This window comes from Acanthisitta chloris, unplaced genomic scaffold, assembly GCF_000695815.1.
Source record: "Acanthisitta chloris isolate BGI_N310 unplaced genomic scaffold, ASM69581v1 scaffold33067, whole genome shotgun sequence".
Classification (NCBI taxonomy): Eukaryota; Metazoa; Chordata; class Aves; order Passeriformes; family Acanthisittidae; genus Acanthisitta; species Acanthisitta chloris.
Genome location: NW_008681853.1, coordinates 248 through 16,713, shown reverse-complemented (window position 1 = coordinate 16,713; position 16,466 = coordinate 248). Strand labels below are relative to the sequence as shown.

At 42.9% G+C, this 16,466-nt stretch overlaps 1 protein-coding gene across 1 annotated transcript in view; it reads right to left on the bottom strand.

Moving 5' to 3' along the window:
* LOC103805583 (metalloprotease TIKI2) overlaps nucleotides 1–16,466 on the bottom strand; it is a gene marked incomplete at both ends in the record, with an annotated part of 169,501 nt that overhangs the window by 152,846 nt on the left and 189 nt on the right. The window contains one exon of the mRNA XM_009078239.1: nucleotides 16,086–16,466. This exon is cut by the window's right edge and continues 189 nt beyond it. Coding sequence (XP_009076487.1) covers nucleotides 16,086–16,466 — 381 coding nt within the window. The remainder of the gene's footprint in view (nucleotides 1–16,085) is intronic.

Here is a 16,466-nt window from a genome sequence, read left to right as displayed (position 1 = left end):
GCAGGGAAAAACTATTGTATCTCAAGAAAAAAAATTCAGAATTCAGCCTTTTCTATCTTTAATGTGTTGTTATGATCTAACAGCACAAAAATGTCCACTTAGGTCAGTCACCAGATCGTTCTTTTGCTGATGAGACTCTTGGGTTTTTCTAACTTCACTTTAAATTTGAAATTGAGACATTTCAAGAACCCTTTTTTTCCCCTCAAATGCAAAAAATTATAGCACTGTTTCTGTTTAAAAAACCTCCACATTTTCCAAAAATAAATAGCTCTAATATCTTGCCCATCTTGCACACAGAGAACTGAAACACAAAGGGCCACGTCAGGATTGTCCCTGAGGCCCCACAAAAGTCTTCCCTCCTGCTAGTAGAGCTCCCTGCAAGCACAGCCCTTGATAAGATTGGAGTAGTGCATGTAGAGCTCATGGGATCCAGCCGGCCCAGCACGCTTCATGGATCATGTGAGGTATATTCTACGTATGGAGAATAAGCAGGAGAAGCAAAAGCAATGGACTACTGCTATTTCAGAGCCTCATATACCCACCAAATCTTTGTCTCCTCCCATAGCATTTTTGGACACTTCAAGCTTAATTTTTCTGGATTCTGCATACTGCAGGCTACATCCAGCTGCTACATCCAGCTGCTGCTGTAGTGGCTTTGCACTGTCTACTGCACACCAGGCAGAGCAGACACAGGAGGTGACAAGAGTCTGGCATAACTGTCCGTTTGCCACTACCCTCTGCCTTGCAGCATTGTCCATTGCATCCCACTCCTAAATCTTGAACTGTCACTCAAGTCCTTGCCTTGAGCTTGCAGTTCTCCAGCGCAGCAGGCTCCAATCTCAATGGTCCTATCATGCTGTAGATGGCATGGAGGCACCATGGGAGGGTGGACACCAGCACTGTGTAAGGCACAGATAACAGCCTCAAAAGGAACTACAGGGTCTTAGTGGGGCTCATTGGCCACACCAAATGCCAACCTCCGTGTAGTGCAGAAGACTCCCAAAGAGAGGCCTAAAGTTAAGCAAGCAAATGTGAATCAACGGCCTCTTGCACTTGGACAAGCCAAGGTAACCCAGGTCAGCTTAAAACACCTCATTCACTTCAATCCTCTGTGCATTATATTTGGACAACTCTTTGCTCTTCATCAACTCCTTATGAAGTGCCATGAATTACACTACAAAGGCACAAAGGCAGATGGGGGTCAACACTGCTCTCTTCTCTCAAACCAGTGGTCCTGCTCAGGGCTGCGTGCCAAACTGGTGGATGAACCCAGTCAACCCTGAGGCACATGAGCTCTTGTGAAGACGAGTTAAAGTAGACAAACAAGACCAAGGACATACTTTTCCATTGATCCCAAATGTGGCAGGAAATTCAAAGGGCTTCAGACAAGAGGAAAGGCACGTTTGCTGAAATAAAAACAGTATTTTTACTGTCTTGATAAGCACGATGGATGATAAAAGGTCTTGGAAGGCATTTACTCTACTTCACACTGGAGTGCTGCTAAAGCCAGCATGGCAAGAGACTATAACCCTGTAAACATGTGTTGTGTATTAGATTCTGATCTGGCAGCTTGCCTTAATTTTGTTTTTTTAAGGCTCCAGTGAGTTCCAAATACACTTCCATGTTTGTGTTCCAGCAAATGAGCAAAAGGCAGAATGCTTGAGCGACGGGGACCCAGGAATGCACTGGACTATAAATTAGCCAAAAAAAAAGAAGCCTCCATTAGTGTTGGCACATCAGGCAGAGGATGACAAAAATATCAGCAAACTCTTTTTTCTATCGCTTTCTCCCAGCTTTTTTCTTCCAGTGTGCACTTCACAGCTGCTGAGAACTGTAAGAGTTTTAGTCTCTTCTATTTGAACTATCAACATGGACAGGAAGTGACAAGAGAACACCTTTCCAGACAATTTTGCTACTCCCAATTCCCCACCAAGAAAGCACCCCACAGAGCATCCTCTCAACAGCAATTAGTCTGGGTCCCTGTAGGTGCAGACGAAGAAATTCTTTCGGGAGGCATTTCAGACCGCTCAGGATTGAGAGTTCCGGCTCATATAAACAAACACTGTTACAAGAGGCAAAGTTGATATGGATTTATGCAAGGAATGTATAGACTGAATAAGCAATTTGGTAATTAATGGAGTTGACCAGCACTTTCTAATAGTACTCAAGTATGTGCAGACTGAATGGTTTCATACACATGCTGAACCAAAGACAGTATTAATTTTTAACCCATTTTATACCTAATCACTCAGATGAAGGAAACACATGCATGTTTTTCCTCTTGGGTACTATTCTTGACCTCCCAAAGCCTGACCATTGGGAAATAAATCCTTTGCACTTACTACCATTGCAGACAACAAACCCACAGATGTCTTGCACAGGATAATTTTTTCCTGATAGATCATTTGAAGAATGAACTTTTGATTACTTTCTAGGCATTGATCACTTCTTTTATGTTCCACAGCTTAAATGCAGCAGTTCTGCTCTTAACAAAGAACTGAGAGTTTAGTTGAATGAGTTCAGGGAATTTCTGAAGAGACCCTCTTGGCTTATAGGAAATTTCTTTTATTACTGGCTTCCAAGCAAGCCAAACCACTGTTCCTACAAGCCCAGCTGCAGAAACTAAAGATGTTTAGTAAGGTCTTGAGCAAATCATTGTCCCATCTGGCAGGAGATGATAGTAATTTATTGTGCATGGAAGATATTGTGACATTTTGAACTGCACAGGGAGAAAGGAGCAGCAATGTAACTGCTCCCACACAGGAATGAGATTCTCAATGTTTCCTCAGTCTGGAGCAGGTTGAGAGATGATGCCTTGACCTGCTTCACAACTTCACCCCTCTTATGACCAGGAAACAAGCATCTAATGGTTTACGGCCTCATACTCAGAAAACAGAAAAATCCTCTAAAGGTTGCACCCACAGAAACCACCTATGGAAACAAGATTCAGTCAGTTTTCGCTTACCCACACACTCCCTCTCCTTTAGTGACAAAAGCAAAAGCAAGACCAAGCCAACTACTTTCTAGGGCCTGTGTCCTCCATACAGGCATTGAAAGAATGGAAGGGGCTAAATGGAAGCACATTGTCTCCAGTCATATTCAAGCTGTAGGCAATTGGAACATACCTATTTAATGACCCCAATTCTCCAGCAAGAGGTAGATGAACAGCCATATGGAGTTATATTTTATGTGCTTCAGGCCCAATATTTGGTCCAGCTCAAAAGCAGATGCTTAGGAAAGAATATATTAAATATATCCCCTGTTAAGAGCCCTGTAGATAGGGCACGATTCTGTCAGCCTGCTGGGAAGGCAGCAGCAAGTCAACTTGCTAGGACTACTCAAACATCAAATGACACACTGCTGCATGCTAAGTGCTCCCCACTCCAACCCCAGCTGCAGCTGCCTTTGAAGAAAGGTGCAATGCCTTCTGCATGGATGTACAAGCCGAATAAAGTCTTTTAAAGCATGTGAGAAAGCAAGCTGTCATCACAATGTACTGAGCAATTATGGGTTGAAGGTCTAACTATCATTACTTCATGCCCTCCCATTCCCCTCCCCTCCAGGGTGGGAAGAAAGGGGGAGGATTATTCATTTGTATTCAAGCACTTCATTAATGTTTATAAGAGAATCCAAACACGCAAGCAAAACAAGGACGAAACACTCGCGCCAGACGTGTGATGCGATAAATGTCACTGGAGCAAATATTTAGATCTGTTTACAGAGAGGCCTATTAAGTCCTTTTTGAAAAGCTGTGCAGTGTTGTGGCTTGGTCTCTGCCTAGCAGCTCCAGCGTAAACAAATGGAAGATGGCTAAGGCTCTCTCTCTCATTTTGTTATGACATCTGGAAACCTAAGGAGGTTGGGAGAAGCCAACTGGCTGCCCTACTGTGATGTCTAGCAACAGGGTCTGCCTGTTGAATGATGGCAGGACATGCAAAGTGGAACTGCTGAGTCCTCCAGCCTGTGCCAAAATCAGTGGATTTTCAACACAATGATCCCTCAACAAAAGCTGTTGCAACACAAAAGCCTTTGGTTCATTGCTAATGATGCAAGTCTATCTTCTCTGCTATTTTTCAAGATCATTTGCATTTGAGAAAATCAGTTCCTTTAGGGACTAAAACAGCATGCAAAGATGGGTGGAGCCGCTCTATTCACCAAGGGACAGAGATGTGTCCCATAAGACCTCGCCTGAAGAACACTAAGTTCTGGAGTTCACAGTCAGCCGGGACTTCTGCGGATGTCCCTTTCACACCCCCATCTCATGGACTTCTGCCCCTCCACATACAAGTATTTTTCTAAGAGCATTAAGTAAGTTGAAAGAGATAGAGAACTTTATAGATGGGAAAATCACAGTCTTAGCTCCAGATGTAAAAACATAATTGGGCCACTCCAGCCTCTGAAGCCATGCCTCAGTTTCCAACACATTATATAAGGCCTACAGATACAAAATTGTCTGATATGTATATATAAAGGATTAGGATTCCTTATCCAGCTGCCCAGCTTGTTTCCTTCTGTTCAGAAGGCATGGTGCTCAGGCCACATAGATGTACACGACTCTGCACAGTGTTCTCCAGTGGTACTGGCTGAACCAGGGAAGGGAAAGCTGAATCAAAACACTTTCAGATTGAAACTCTCCTTCTGACTTCGTGAGTTTAGTTCACTGTTTTTTAAATGGCATCAAAAGTTCAACATGAAACCACAAGTTACTCTACTCAGTCTGGTTCTTAAGGCTATTAAAATCACAACTACATTAGAAGAATATTGACTGTTTTTTTCTTCCTAATTCTCTTAATGACTTATTTGGCTACACAAAACTTCTTTCTACATAAATCAGTGGGAAAGACACCTTGCCCACTTTCAAGAGAAATAGAGACACAGTTCTGGGTTCCAGGCTGGAGGACTGCATACTTGTTTAATTTGTTTTAATGGGAATTACACTGAACTTTGCTTCAGAGAATGGAAGAATGGGTGCCAAGTCCTTTGGGATTCTCCCATTGGTATATTCAAAGCTATTCTCTCAGGTCTAAGCAATCTTGGGAAAACACACCCCTTCCTTCCCTGACTGAGAGGGATGGATTACTAGATTTGGCAGTTGCTAAACTTGTTATTCTCTTAACAAGTGTAATAAGGCTCAGATACTCAGTGTGCGGGAAGAACGGAAACATTCATGTGACCACCCAGCTGAACAGTAAATAAACGTTGGTTGTCCCTACTGAATAATAGGGATCAATCTTTTCAGACTTCCAAGAGAAATTGTTTTTCTGGCAGACTTTTCCTTTTTAATTAGCCTCCCTGACTAATTCTTGCAGAAAATGCGTGACAGCTTAGTGGCTTGGTCTCAAAGCACAGTCCCTTCCATGATGCTATGCTCAGCAGTACTCTGCTCTTGGTGTGTTTTACTGCCATTAACATACTACACTCACTATGGGTGCCAGGCCTTGAAACCTTGTCAGTAGCATGCTGAACATCCAGAGGGGAGAGGAATCCCTTCTCCTATTTTTGTTTAGCTACCTCCTCTTCCTCCGCTTTGGAGCTAACCCTTGGGGTTATTTATTTTGCATGACCTTGAGATAAATGGTATTTGGCAGATTGCCGGATGACTTCGTGTTTCAAATCAAACATTCTCAGTTTCTCCCACTGACAATGGGAATAATTCCTGAATGCCTTTTTGGGGGTGTTTCTTCCCATCTCACTGCCTGCCGTGGAGTTCTTTGGGAACTACGTCAGGGTTGGTGAACTTTAGCTTGACTTTCTTGTTAGATGCAAGTACCAAGTGGTGTGTGTGGTTTTCTTCTGTGGTTTGGGGGGGGTGTGTGTGTTTTCTCTTTCTCCCAGAGTGTCTGCACTGCTGGTATTAGAGCTACAATTGTTCTATATATAAAGCAAAGATCTCTCGAGTGATCTGCCAAAGGCTTTATCTGTGAACAATCTTTGTCTGTACTTGCTTTGCCGTTAACCAGTTTTGACTCTACTCCATAATGGCTGGAGCTGCTTTGCCTTAACTGATATATATCAAAGAGAACTGCTAAAATTAACTGCTCATGAACTGTGTCCAGGATGTTAGATTAACTCATGTGGAATCCTTCGGTGAACAAACTGATTTATGATGTGTTATGACATTGTTATTTGATGTGTTGCACAACAACTCAATTTTAAAAAATGAAAAGTGCTCCATTAATAAGAGATAAATCTTTCCAGTGTAATTCAAATGAATCTGCAACAGCTTTAGAGAGAGCATGATAAGGGATCTTCTGCGGGTTTAGTGATTGTGTTTTGCATTCTTAGGGTTATCTTCCACTGGGATCTCTTTGTCAGTAATGACAAAACCCATCCAAAATATGACACCTTTTGGGAGATTGAAGCTCTTTGTACTTCCAACAACTAAAACTTCCAGGTTTGAGAATCTACACCAAGAGCACCAACTATGCTTTCTTTCAACTTCAGAGCCATAATCTGCTGAAGCCTCTATCACGATACATCCCTTACAAGTTTATCCAGCCATAGTGAACACAAAGCAAGTGCTCAAAGCAGTGTTTCATTCTCAGAAAAAAACACACCGTCATATATTTAGATATAAATAGAGTATTATTTTAAAGCAAGCACTATTCTATTGCTGGAACATGAACCAGTGTAAATGCTGACCTGAAATTATGAAGTTTCTAGAGTGTGTTTCAGATGTTTACATGTTAAAGGCTCAGGTCTCACTGGATACTCAGCTTCAACAAAAATGCCTTTGAAAGTGAGCTTGAGTTATATACTGTACAGTATGTCTCATTTCACAGCCAAGCCACTCGAGTTAATAAAGAAAATCCTCCCTGGCCCCACACAATCAGCTAGTTGGTGCCAGTCAACCAGCCAATCCATAAAATCAAACGGTGTTTCATGCCTGTGAATTCCCGCTGCCTTGAACCTCTGAACTTCATCTCACCACCAAAAGACCTGGATTATTTCAGGATGGTGTAACGTGGTCTTGTGGACTGATGAGGTATTTTCTCACTGGTACTTTGCAAATGGAAAGGAGAAATGCTGAAGGAACCAAACTTAGGTTTGCTTGTAATTGTCTACCAAAAGACCATCCCAGCTGCTTGATGGCTAAACCATATTAGAATTGTTTTGGCTATAACTTTGTATTAGAAACTTGACATCGTTCAATTCTGGGTCTTAGTGAGTTATCTTCTCCAGCAAGCAAATAATGAGATCTTCTGAGAATGTTCTTTCTAGCTTTTTCCTTGCATTAATCAGGAAATTCATTATGAAATAGAAGGGCTTTCTGTATAGTTAATTCTTATAGAAATACAATCATTTTGAGGCCCTTTAGCATATTTGCACCTCTCCTGCTCTTGCGATATCCCCAAAAAAAGAATTAGCTTAGCTTGAAAGCGAACTACAAGTTAGCATCTCGGTTGACGCCCAGTATGTCAGGATCAGATCTTCATGTGGTGTAAGACTTAATGTTTTCACAGTGAATAGTGCTATGATGATTTTACCAGTGCTTTAGAACCAGTGGGACACATTGGGACGTGTCCCATCACACTTCACTGCTGAAATAACATTAATCTCAATGACCATTTCTGAAATTCTAAATCAATCATAAGCCAGAAATACAAAGACCTTCAAAAATTCAGGCATGTTTCTCAAATCACCCTTTTGCCCTCTCCCCCTCTGCTGACTCTGCAAACTCCTGTACTGTGAGCATTCTGTCTCCCATTTAAATAAATATTCCCCATCACTATTATGCTGTCACCTGTAATAAGAAAAGGCTGCAAGAAATCAAAGGAAAACTAAATTTGTGTGGTGGCAGAAAGCATACAGAGAATAATCAGTCTTCATTGTGATTGTTAACAAAAGTGAGGGAGCTTAATGGAGACCTTGGATTCAATACAGTTTCTAAAATATTGAAGGGATACTTTCAAGGCACAGAATCGCCTACTTTAAAGAAATATTTTTCCTGTGTTCCTCATAACTTGACTTTTATTAAAATGGAAAGAGGTTAGAAAATAACTTGAAGATTTGTTTCCTTTTTCTCATTCCTTGGCTCACGAAGAGACTCTGATGAATATGGCTCTGCTCTAGGAAGGCAGCTTCTTCTGCTGTATGTATTGGGGATATCTGTGTCTCCCAGCAGGTGCCCCAATGCAAACATTAGGGTAGAGTTTAACAAGTTTTCTGGGGAAAATGTAAAATATTTATTGATATTCCCTTAATTGTGCTAATACAGCTGACATGTTGGCTATGACTGAATTCCTATCTTTTCTCCATGCCCATCTCAGAGAACTCTGATATTGCAGGGATATCCACGCATGAAGAAGCTCTGCACAGGAATTAATGTGAAAGGTTTTGTAACTTCCACATTAACTGAGACTAGGAAAAGAAGAACTAAGAACAGTTTGGTTTTCTTTTTTTTTACAATCCTTTCTCTATCTGCCAATAGAAGTTTCTGGGAATGGTTCAGTGTAATCCCTGGCTTCAAGGGACACACTGGAATGAATACAACACACAGGATTTGGTCTTTCACTTCTAACACTGCTACCCACCAGCATGGGCTGCAATCCTGATTTTGAAGTACTCAGTAATAAAACTTGTGACATCTGCAAGACTCTTCAAGCCTCAGTGTTGTTGCAGTGCCTGGACAGAGGTGATCAGCAGTGGTCCACTGATAATAAATCTAATTACAATATTTCAGGGATGATGATTTCTTCAGGCATAACTGGCCTATGGGAATCTATGTATGATGAGAAATGGGGTGTCTAGGCATATGTTAAATGACCCTCAGAATGGAAAATCTTGGGTCTTTGATCTCATTCAAACTAAAAATACTTTTGCTAATGAGCCTCCTCAAGTCATACAACATCCATTCCAAAATGCTGAACACATGGTTTTAATTTACAGTTTTTAGCAACTTTCATTTATATTGTGCTAGGAGTCCTGAAATGACTTGCAGCAGAAGCTCTAAAATATTGGAAATCCAAATGGGAAGGGCTGCTGTTGGAATAACTAGTGATAGAAGCAGCAGTCATCTGTCTGAATTCCTGCTTGAGCTTCTGACAGGTATTAACCATGTCACATTTCATTCTCTGTGCCTTTAAGTGACCATTAGGTTCAATAAACAATAGCACAAGGCAGCTATATTGTTCTCTTGTACACCAGAGAAAGCAAATCCACGGAGATGATGAGACACCATAACTACTGCTGTTGTGATGGATACAACCAGTCACTCATTTTAGTTGTATGTCTGCCCCCACCCTGCAAAGAATACAGTCTTGTTCCAATTGAAGACCAAGAACTGAGATACTAAATTCAAATACTGATACCTGTAGTTTTATGCTCTGTAGGCACCAGTTTAACTTCTGGTGTCTCAAGCAAGCTGGAAATCATAATGCTTTTTGGGTTACAGAAAGAGTATTAGGTTAACAAATTGTTGAATTTGTGAACCTAATGCCTTAGTTCAGGAAAACGCCTTAGTGACTGCAACCTAGAAATCATTTGAGAGCTACTAAAGTTTTGTGATCAACTCACAGTGCTTTCTGCAGATTTCAAGTCTAGTAGCATCTAGGATCTGAATTGCTTGTCTGCTTGAGAGAGGGATTTGGGAAAGTGGGTGGACATGAAGCACTTAACAATTCCCTGCAAAACAGGGCTCTTTTGGCACTGGCCTTTGAAAGAAAAAAATTAAGTTTCCAAAACACCAGTTGCTGTTGAAAATGCCCCTTTTTTTTTATGCTATCCTAAACACTGTGCTCTGGGGAAGTCATTTTACAGACCCTCATCGAAACAGGCAGGGAACTCCTCTAATAGGACCAAAAGATGAAAGAAATCACACCAATTTCACGCGGCTCAAGCAGTAACACTGTGATTTCTTCTGCCTTTTACCTGTCTCATCAACTCCTAATGATAGTGAAGAGATTAATAAGGGTTTGCAGTGTAAAGCCAAGCCCGGGGGAAACCTGTTATTTTACAGTATGTCCCTTCTGAAGTTCCCAAATATGCTTTGCCACGAGCCCTGCCACTGATCTCTGACTCCGCAGGAGAGAAAGGGGAATGAGTGCCCTTGCTTAAGATCATTTCTGGCCTTTTCAATCCAGGAACCTCTGACTAGCCCAAATGATGTGGGCTGGCTTTGTAACATGGATTGCCACTCACTAGGGAGCTGAAGGGAGGCTGTTAGAGGCATTCTGAGGACTGTAGCTTGCACTATACTTGAAGTTGAGGTTTTTAAGGTCAATGGCTGGTTCTGTTTATAAACAAAGCACTCTGGGCCCAGGGCAGGATCCTGACTACTGCTGCAACAGCATCAGAAACTGACAGAAAACAACAAACAGTGAAAAGAAAATCATCACTCTGGAAATATTTACTGAAAAGGGGATTTTGCACCTACTGGGTGAGCAGCTTGGAGGTGGCAAACGGCTCCAGGGGAGATAGCACAGGGATTTGAAGGCAGCATTAGTGCCTAAGTGGGGGATGAATTTGGGGCATCCACCTCTCTACTGATCCCTTTCCCAAAGCACAGCTCAGGGAGTGCATCTCCTTCAGGGAGCAAAGTGCATGCTGGGGGGCTCCCTGTGCCTTGCACACTGCAGCTGTACCAGAGCTCCCTGCTCCAAGGACCAGCATTGCCAGAGCCAAAGAGACACCACACAAATGGGAAAAAAATGGCACAATTCTGCTATTTGACTTCTATATACTGCTAATGTCATGCTGCTTCAGACACAGCAGAGACTCTCTTGAGTGTCAGACTTTTTCCTTTCAAAGCCCGCCTTATAAAGATGCAATTCCCACCTAAAATCAAACACAAGCAGCACCCATAATATTGCAAACAAATCAACCAGCAGAATCCCCCAGATCTGCTCATGGAAGACAAGTACACCTGTCCTGGGCTTGGATCTCATGAAGGGAGGTGTGAAGGATCAGAGGGAAACCTGCTGTACAAACACTTCTGGCAGTTATATATGCAATAAATACAACAGATGAATTGCCAGCTGCCCCTGGAGCCATCATTAAGTGATTGGCTCTTTTCTCAATAGGCATCAAATGCCAGGGTGGGCCTTCCAAGGGGGCTGTGGTGAAGAAGCACACAGTAACCGGCTGTACAGCACAACACATACAGTTAGTTTGAGCTATAAAACATCAGCTGCTGATCCTTTCAGATGTTACTGGGACTACTGTAGTTTTAATACCTGCACAGTTTCACCCTCAAGAGTTCCCCTAGTGAAGACATAAAGCAGCTCTACTAGGTATTCAAAGGGAGTTAAGTGGAAGGATTTCTATTTCTGCTGTGTGAATTTTTACCCCAAGGTTAATTTTACCAGGGGAATTTTTTCACCCTGGGGTGCAGGGGTGTGAAGGGAATGATAGTTTAACAAAAGGCAGCAAGCTGAAAACTATGGACACTGTGTATAATTATGCATAACCAAACCTTTTAACAACATTTATTTCAACAACATTTAGCAATCAAAAGAGATGATGTTAAGCTATTTTTGATGACTCCTGATCTCTTCACAAAGCCTGAAAATTTTTAAGAGCTAAAAGGTGCCATTTCTATTAGGCAAAAAAAACATTTTATTTAAAATATTAAATAAACTCTCCCTCATATAAACTACACAGACTAACAAAAGTCAACTAGCTTTGAAACTGAACTCTTTAATTCAGCTCAGAAAACTTTGAGCCTGGATCTTTCATGAGTATAAACAGGCAAATTTCCCTTACAGTCAGTTATACCAGTCCTCTCAGCTTGGAGAATCCCACCTTTGTGATCACAGAAATGTTTAATTTTTCAAGGGGACAGGGGAGATTGAATAGAGAGTCCAGGATGTGGCCCTGCCTATGTATTCGTGTGTATATTACTGTTTTGCCACTGAAGGTCCAGCTTCAAGGGTGCAGACCTGTCAGTGACCAAACATGATGGACCACCCATCGGCCTTTTATTAACCAGCACTTGTTCCCCCTCTAATCCTATCACCAAAGTAATCAAAGCTGCCATGTCCCAGGGTTTGATGGAACAGCAGGACCTGGGAAATGAAGACTGATTCTGTTAACAAAGTCATTCCTGCCCCTGAATGCTGTCGCATTGGTAGAAAGAGGGGAGACTAGGTTTATTTGTGCAGAGAATGAGGCGGCAAAGAAATGAAAGGGGGAGAATGGTGAAGTGTGAAGTTTAATCTGGCACGGTCTGAGGTTTCTTTCTTTGAGGCTGCCTCTGATCCAATCAACACCGGTTTGATATTTAACATCTCCCCCTGCAGTTGGAAATGATACCAGCCGGAGGAGACCAAAGTCAGGGCTTCGCAAGCTCCGAACTGCCAAGGGGGAGGAAAAGGGGTGCTGGCAGCTCCCCACCAGCCTGACAGTTTCCCCTGCCAACAAATCGGGATGAAGTTGGGCCCTGAAACAAAATCCCCCTCTCAAAACTTGGGATTCAGGGCATCTGGCATGAGCTGAATGCAGCTTGATCCTGAGGAGAGCAAGCTCAGGATGGGATGGGAGAGGGATTTTAATTTAGTTCCAACTTGGAGGAAGGGATATGAACATTGTCTCAGGCTGGGAATCCTGCTGAGAAACAGGATCAAACACAAGCAAGAGCTGCCACCCACACCCCCAGGGAATAGCTGTTTGGGTAGAGGAGTAAGACCTTCCCCTTGCTGACCTTACGGACCTTTAGCAGGAACACACTGCAGCCCAAAGGCATTCACTCTGGGGCTGGTGGTGATCCCACAACAGCCCTGAACCATCAGGGTGGATGCAGACAAACCTGAGCAGCTGCAGGAGTCACTGTCACCCTTCTCCTTAATTCAACTACAGTACGTGTGAACCTGGGGAGAGCTTCCCACCACAGGGGTCTACACAAGGGTCCCAAAGAGGAGGGAAAGCTTAGCCCTATCCCCAGGTGGCCCTGGACGAGTCCTCACAGCCAGTCATGGTACCACAGGCAGTGCCTCTGCTAGTATTCCAGGACAAGGCCCCGAATGCCATCCTCACTTAGTTCTCAGTCCTGGCCCATTTGATTTTGCACTTTTCTGCCAACTCTGTAAATAAACTCCAGCACTGTCAGAGTTGTCTGGCTCCTCTTCTTCACATGCCTCAGCTTTTTTTGTCCCACCTTCCATGATAACCCTGAAACTTCGAATACCAAGAAGGGGTGAAATTTTAACCTGACTCAAAGCAGACATGAACTCCCCTGCTGCCAGGCTCCCAACCCAGCATTCTGCTAGGATTCAGCCACCTTGACACCAGCTATACCATACTCAGGGCCCAGAATCTGTGTGACCAGCAGCTGCCGGAGTCCCAGGAGGTGGCATAACACTCCCTCCAGGATCCATGCAGGACAGCAACCAGTCAGCAGGGCGACGGGAGTGATGCCAGTGTGGAAGAGTAGCAGGAAACACTGAGCAGATTTCAGGGGGAGCAGAGCATCAAACGACAAAGTTTTGGGGTTTACAACAGAAAACAATGTGCCCTGCTCTACCTGCAAGAGCTGCTTCTCCAGGAAGCAACTAATGATATGAGCCACCTTAATCTTTTTATCCGGCCAAGACAATCAACATTTCAAAGCCACGCACAGACCGTTTCAAAGATTGTTCCTGGTCAAAAATGCAAGTGTATCCTCTTTCTTTCAGAGCAGATCAAAACCAAGTACCACACCGGGACCACTCCTAGATTTCCTCCTCCTCACGGTATCAGATTAACAGATTTGGTGCATGTAGTCAGATTAAATATTTGCAGTAGCACAAAGCTGCCTTTGAGTGGGGGGGGGGGGGGGGTTGTGTGGAAGCTTTCTTTTTTAAAAATTTGCTTAGGGCAAAAACACTGGACTTTGGGGACGCAGGAAACAAAAGCAGTGACATGATTCAGCAAGGCACAGTTTTGAAACCTGAATTCTGAATGCAGAAATTATGTGCAGTATTCCCATAACAGTAATGCTGAAAACAGGTAAAAAAATGCTGATGCCCTTAGCAGATTTGGGACTATAATTTATCACAGATGTTCTCATCAAACTGTGCAAACACCCTACGAGACAAAAGCTGCTCAATTTCTGATTTCCATTTTAGTGCTTTAATTATGTGTTGCTTAAGGAAGGCTCCAAGACCTGAAATTGGGAGGGGAAACCTCGCAATAGTAATCCACTCCACGAAATTAGCACAGCAATACACCAAGCAGTAGGACTGCCAGACGGTGTGATAACATTACAAATTACTATTGTTAAACAACTAGCCAGGTGTCAGGATGCATGAGATCTAGAGGAAGCAAGAAAATAAATATCTGGTTTGTTTTGTTTAATTTTGTCTCCTGTTGTTTTGGTGGCCTTGTTCCCAGAAAAAGCTTCAATCTAGGAAAAGTCATCCTGAACACTGATTTATTTTAGCAACATTGTCAATTCTCTCTCACCATTAAAATGCAATGTATTTTTTCAGTCAGCACAAATGTTTTGCATAAATGACTATCCTTTACTTGCCAACAGCAGTAATGTCTCTACTGTTCTTTTTTAGATAATCATTGTAGCAAAATGAAGGGGAAAGTTTTGCTGCTATTTAAAATTTACAGAAGGAGAGAAAAATAATTATGGTAAGAGCAGCAGCGAGTTTTGTCCTCTGTCCCCTTTCCTTTCTCTGTCGCTCACTCCCTCTCTCTTTCTAAAAAGAAAAAAATGTAATATGATTCACATTTAAAAGGCTTCCAAGTGGTACATTTTTAATCAAGTGCTTTCATATGCTTGATTCCAACTGCCACTTTTGACCTAATACAACCAAACACTACTGAACGTCTGAAATGGTTAATTATTTTTACCTCACCTTATAGAAGGGGTTCAACAGAGAGGACAGGCACTTAAACCTTTCACACAGAACAGGGTAAAACGAATTCCTTGGTTTGGAGATGTGTTAATTAATGCAAAGGTCCTGTGGGGCTTTCTTTTAATTATTTTTGTTGATAAACAGGAAAATTCCTCCAGAAGCGTATGCAACCAATCTTCTCCTCTGAAGGCTGTATGCAGAGTTAGATGTCTAGCTGAAATATTGGAGGAACCAAGTGTTAGTGAAAGCCAGACTTTTTCCCCTTAAAACAGTTCCCACTAGACTTCAGGGGAGAAAGGGGTGCAGGCACTCTAAGGACATTTTAATCACAGCAAGGATCAGTCCTCTAATCTTTATTCCCACATCACTAAGAATTTTTTTGGTCAAACTAGGACAGTAAGATAAAGCTGGAAATAGGTTGATCCAAAACTAATCACCAAAAGCAGGTTAAAAACGAAATATCATAGCAGTAACTGACACCATCTTAAATCTCCCATGGATTACTTTGTTTTCTTCCACACACATTCATTTCCTCAATTTCTAGTAAATCTGATTTCACATAAACAGTTTCACAAAGCAAAGTCAATAGCTGTGACTGTGTTCCTGATTAATCCACTGAAATGAAATAGATCTCATGGCTCAGTATTTGATTGTTTAAAGCTAAATCCACTGAAAGAATTCTGGAGTCCAGTTACACCAATAACTTTTGTTTCTTAATCTACATCCTTTTCTTTTTGCTGAACTTTACCTGCTCTGAAATGAAACAATCCAAGCAGATTGCACAGTTAATTTCCCCCAGTACATTAGGGCAACATGAGCCACTTTGTTTTGACCTGGAGTGACCACTGAAAAGGCAACCGACAGTTTGCATGTACTTAAATCTATTTGAACAATGTCGAAATTTCTATTTTCATTGTTCATGCTTCATCTTCTTCCTGACAAGTACCACAGAGCTGCTTTACTTCAAAACAAACAAACCAAAAAAAGAAAAAAAAAGCAGTTTTTACCCAGCTCTGGGACAGGACAGGACGAAGTTTCCTTCGCAAGCCACAAGTCAGCAGACACGCACATTCACACCCTGGACATTTGCCACTCAAATAAATTATACATGATACACATGCAGTGCTTGCTGTGCACATCGTGGGTTTTCTGCAGGTAGCAAGAGTGGGGAACAGGGAGCCTGACACAAAGTCTGCTGAGGTCCATAAGTGACCACTTGGGGGTCACCCCCATCAACTGACCAAAACGCAAGAGCAGCCCCCGTGTCCTGGGACACGACACAAGGCCCAGAAGCCTCCTTACCTGGGAGAAGTTGAGCCCGTTCAGCGGGTGACACTGCTCCTCCACCCTCTCCACCGCACCCGTCTTCTTCTTCATCCTCTCGGCCTCCTGGGCGAGGTAGAGATCGAGCACCGGCACGCCCCTGGAGCGGATGTCGGTCTCCGTCAAGGAGTTCACCATGAGCATCACCCAGACAGGCCTCTTGCGCTCCCAGTTCCCGGCGATGGCATTGAAGAGGTAGTCGGCGTAGAGCCCTTTGCCGCGCTGGTCCGGGGTCATCCAGTGGGGCAGCATCAGCTTGATGTAGTCCAGGTGGCGTTTGAGGCGGCGATACAGCTCCCGGGGCAGCACGTCCTGCAGGTTCTCCCCGTGGGGCAGCATCTGGCAGCTGGCCAGCCCCGA